General features: G+C 39.2%; 1 protein-coding gene across 1 annotated transcript; it reads right to left on the bottom strand.

Moving 5' to 3' along the window:
• Positions 1 to 106: 106 nt before the first annotated feature.
• LOC122346742 (puratrophin-1-like) lies at positions 107 to 2,385 on the bottom strand. The gene is made up of 4 exons (XM_043241593.1): positions 2,047 to 2,385; positions 1,792 to 1,969; positions 425 to 541; positions 107 to 345 (listed from the first exon to the last, which is right to left on the bottom strand). Exons 1-4 carry the CDS (start codon positions 2,278 to 2,280, stop codon positions 107 to 109), a joined length of 768 nt encoding a protein of 255 aa, XP_043097528.1. The 5' UTR covers positions 2,281 to 2,385.
• Positions 2,386 to 4,038: the final 1,653 nt, after the last annotated feature.

Below are 4,038 nucleotides of genomic sequence, written 5' to 3'. Positions count from 1 at the left end.
ATAAAATGTTTAATTATTATATTATATAACAAAAACATGAACTGGTCAAAATAAGACCAGAAATATGTATTAAGAAATAAGGTCAATTTTGACATTGCACTTAATGTTATTTTGTGAAGAAGGACATACCCAGTGTACTCTGGTTTACGCTCTCCTGGTCTAAATCATCTTCCTCCAGGATCCCTGAAGTCCCATGGACGTACCGGACAACATCTCCGTTAGGGCCGATCAGCTGACCCACGGGAGGAGGAGATCCCCAGCCGGACGACGACGACGAACGGCTTCCAGAGGATGACGTACAGCTGGCCGAGCCGACAGAATTTAGCCGGAGGACAGGAATCCCACCTACTGTACCATATCATACAGAGTTACATCAGATCCATCTCTCAGGCCACTCAACATTTGACCCTGACAGGCGCCTCACCTCGTCCCGTGGGAGAACAGTTGATGGCTCGGTCATTGATGGCCATCTCACTGGGCTGGATGTCCATGAAGGGTTTATGACCGATTCCCATGAACACCCTCTCCTGCATACGGACCTCTGTGGAAGATCGGCAAACAGAAAAACACTAAGAAACGAAAAGATACTAAGAAACCAAATTAAGTTCTTAGCAATGCATATCACTAGTCCAAAACAGTTTGGATACATTCATGGTTGGAAGTGTGCAAAGTGATCTTTACTTAATATCCTAATGATTTTAGGCGTAAAAGAAAACAATTTGGACCCATACAATGTATTGTTGGCTAACGAACAAGACGCTGCAATACAGAAGTCTACCAAAACATAAAATAAATTGCGTCACGCAAAAAGTGCATGTGAGTTGAAAGCGTGTGGACACGAGCAACGGATTCTAAGGAAAAGTACAGCTGCTAAACATCTATGGGAGGACTGTTATTGAGAAATGAGTGATGAGTGATGAATAAACGCATGCAGCTGCGTATGGGAGGTGAGCTCCTTTCACTCCTTAAAGCATTCCTCGACATACACGTATCACGTTCCAGGTATCCACAAACTCATTCACACCTCTGATTGTCAGTGAGGTGCTGAGCTTTCACGTTTCTCATTTCACAATCAAACAAAGGACTAAAGATTAAGAGTGGATTGCAGCAATAAGTGCATTAAATCACGGCTCTCACAATAAACCTACAGGAGATTCAATTATTTTTTACTTTTCCGATCTTAGTTAGGGATTCATTTTAACTCGCACCTGAAGAGGATTGAATTTCCAAAAAAACAGCAATGGATTTCCAGAGAATAAGAGATAAAAATTGGATCGCATGTTAATGTTTAATCGCTTTTTTAGTTTCAGAATGTCATATTTTGAGGTATACTGGCCACCGAACTCTGGCCATTGGCTTTTAGAATACGGGAGAAAAAAATACTATGGAAGTTAATGGGGACAATTACCGCCATTCTTCAAAATATCTCCTTTTGTGTACTGTAGCTTTGGGGAACACATATTACCAGTTTTCCCTCGATAAACTCCACCGATAGCAAGGTAGTTGTTAAAAATAATATAATCATAATAAAAAAAGCTGTAGGTAGAGTTAAGGGATCTAGAACATGGTCATGCGTTAACAGTGCTTTATAAACACTAATAAACAGCAAATATGCTATTAATATGCATGCTAATAAAGTTTTACCAGAAATTCGTATGGGTTTGAAACAACTTAAGGGAGTAAATGATGGCAGACTTTCACTTTAAGCAATGCAATAACCTGAAAACCTAGAGCAAGAAACCAGATTAGCTCTAAATGCTCCTGAATATTAATGGTAACGGATGTTTATACCTCTGTTGTGGACAGCTTGTTCCCACAGGATCCGCTCCAGGTCTCTGGTCCAGCTCTCCTTCACGTCTCGACTCGCTGCCTGAAGGACGTACGTGTCCTGAGACTTCCTCCTTCGAAACCAGATCTCGAAACACAGCCCGCTGTCTCCCGAGTTGTGGGTCATGCCGACGTCTGAGGTCTGCGAGAGCACAGAAAGCAAGCGTGAAAGCCGCCTGTGTTTGGAGCTGCTGGCTGACGCGCCGCGCCGCGGTGTACCTTGAAGGACTGCTTGTAGATGTACGTGTCACTGCCAACATCGGTTCTGCGCGTCTTGCTGAAGAGTATGAGGTCTTGGAAGAGAAAGATGTGACGGTAGCATTTCTTCTTCCTGAAGGTCAGCAGGAACTCGTCCTGACGGATCAGCTGGCCCTGTTCCTTCAGATTCACCTGCACGCGCACGAACAAAACAACATTTACAACTACTTTTATATGAATCGACCGCTTTTGCATTCTGCTTTTGCTTTAACAACAACCAAAACATCATCAAGTTCGTTTCGAGAGACCCTGAAAACCTTTTATATCTATACTACTGGTCCAAATGTTGAAATACATTTTTTCATGCGTTTAAAGGAAAAGGCTGCATTTATTTAATCAAAAATGCAATAAAAACAGTTTGCAATTTAAAAGAACAGTTTTCTATTTTATTGTTGCAATCAAAGCTGGATTCTCAGCATCTTTACTTCAGCCTTCAGTGTCCCGTGATCCTTCAGAAATCATTCTAATATGCTGATTTTTGCTCAGGAAATGGATTATTATCAATGTTAAAAACACAATATTTTTGTCTGCATTGTAACCCTACAGTTCATTCAAGTATAAGAGCAAAAAAAATGATGCTTCATTAATCAAGGATGCATTAAACTGATCAAAAGTGACAGTAAAGACATTGACAATAAAGATTTTATAATAGGTGGCCTTAACTACTATGTATAACGCACTTATTGTGTTCATATTGTACTGCAGAACGCTTCTGCTGCGGTTTTAAGGGTGGGTTAAAGAGGAAGTGCAATTTTAAATGTAATTACAGAAATTAATTACACATGTAATTGCATATAAGTATTACCATGCAAAAACATGCATGTACAAAATAACTGCATTGTACCAAGTTATTAATTTAAGTCATTTTAAGTACATAGTGGCTAAGGAAAAAGTGGACCAGATTTTTATTTAAAACAAAAGCTGTTTTAAACTTCGATCATGAAAAATATAATGTGTCTCAGTTTCTAGAAAGTGGTTTCAGAAATGTTTTTTGAGCAGCAAATCAGCATGATTTCTAAAGGGTCGTGTGATACTGTAAAATTCAGCTTTGATAATAGCAATAACTAACATATTTTAACACGTATTCAAATACTAATAATAATAAAAAACACTCATTTTAAACTGTACTGATATTTTACAATGGTACGTTTTTTCCTATGTTTTTTGCTCAAATGAATGCAGCTTCGTTGAGCGGAAGATTTATTCAAGAACGTTAAAAACTATTCCAGAGGATGGCATTTTCCTGATAAGCAGAGTACTTTACACACATTCATCCCCGACGGGAGGAGAGGACAGGGTGAAGATGAAGATTCACGTCATGTTTCATAGTTAGAGTTACGTAAGAGTACAGTAACTGGAGCGTCTCAGGAGGGAGCGTACCGCTCGGATACTGTTCTTTTTAAAGCTAGCCGTCTGAAAATAAATGCACGAAATATGCATTTTTAATTACAGACGGTGCGTGAGGTGGGCAAAACGCACCTACATCTCACGTCTGGCCAACCCGTTCTATAAAAATATCTCTATTTCAGCTTGCGTTTAATTTGCAGACATGTTTTGCCTTGCTATGCCAAACAACAGATGTCATGGATTTATAAGCGAGCTTGTAAACGGTACACAGTATTTTCTGAAGAAATTCTGGTGTTGCTTTACGGTTGCTAGGGTGTTTTTGTTTTTCTGTTCTCTAGATAAGGCTCAGGTCCCTCCTTCAGTGTGAGTTCAAAGTATTTTATCATGTAGGTAAGATTTGTGCTGCTCTTCTCAGAATTATAGTTTAAGGCATCACCTCAAATCACTCAGTATGTGCAATAATGATGCTTGCCATAACATGCTTTTTTAAAATACAGCGATGAAGAAGAAATTTGCCTAATTCTTGGAATCTCATCTCTCTCTCACCACAGTGTCATCATATCATATCATATATTCTTATAGTATTTATTAATTTCGTGTATATAT

The sequence above is a fragment of the Puntigrus tetrazona genome, chromosome 6, assembly GCF_018831695.1.
Source record: "Puntigrus tetrazona isolate hp1 chromosome 6, ASM1883169v1, whole genome shotgun sequence".
Lineage (NCBI taxonomy): Eukaryota > Metazoa > Chordata > Actinopteri > Cypriniformes > Cyprinidae > Puntigrus > Puntigrus tetrazona.
This window is presented reverse-complemented; position numbering and strand designations above follow the sequence as displayed.

What these genes read in the sequence shown, in the direction of transcription:
- LOC122346742 (XM_043241593.1), bottom strand. Translation starts at nt 2,280, where the DNA reads ATGCAAAAGCGGTCGATTCATATAAAAGTAGTTGTAAATGTTGTTTTG. An exon ending in TCTACAAGCAGTCCTTCAAG is followed by an intron (nt 1,970 to 2,046) that starts GTACACCGCGGC and finishes GTGCTCTCGCAG; the next exon opens with ACCTCAGACGTCGGCATGAC. An exon ending in CTGTTCTCCCACGGGACGAG is followed by an intron (nt 346 to 424) that starts GTGAGGCGCCTG and finishes ATGGTACAGTAG; the next exon opens with GTGGGATTCCTGTCCTCCGG.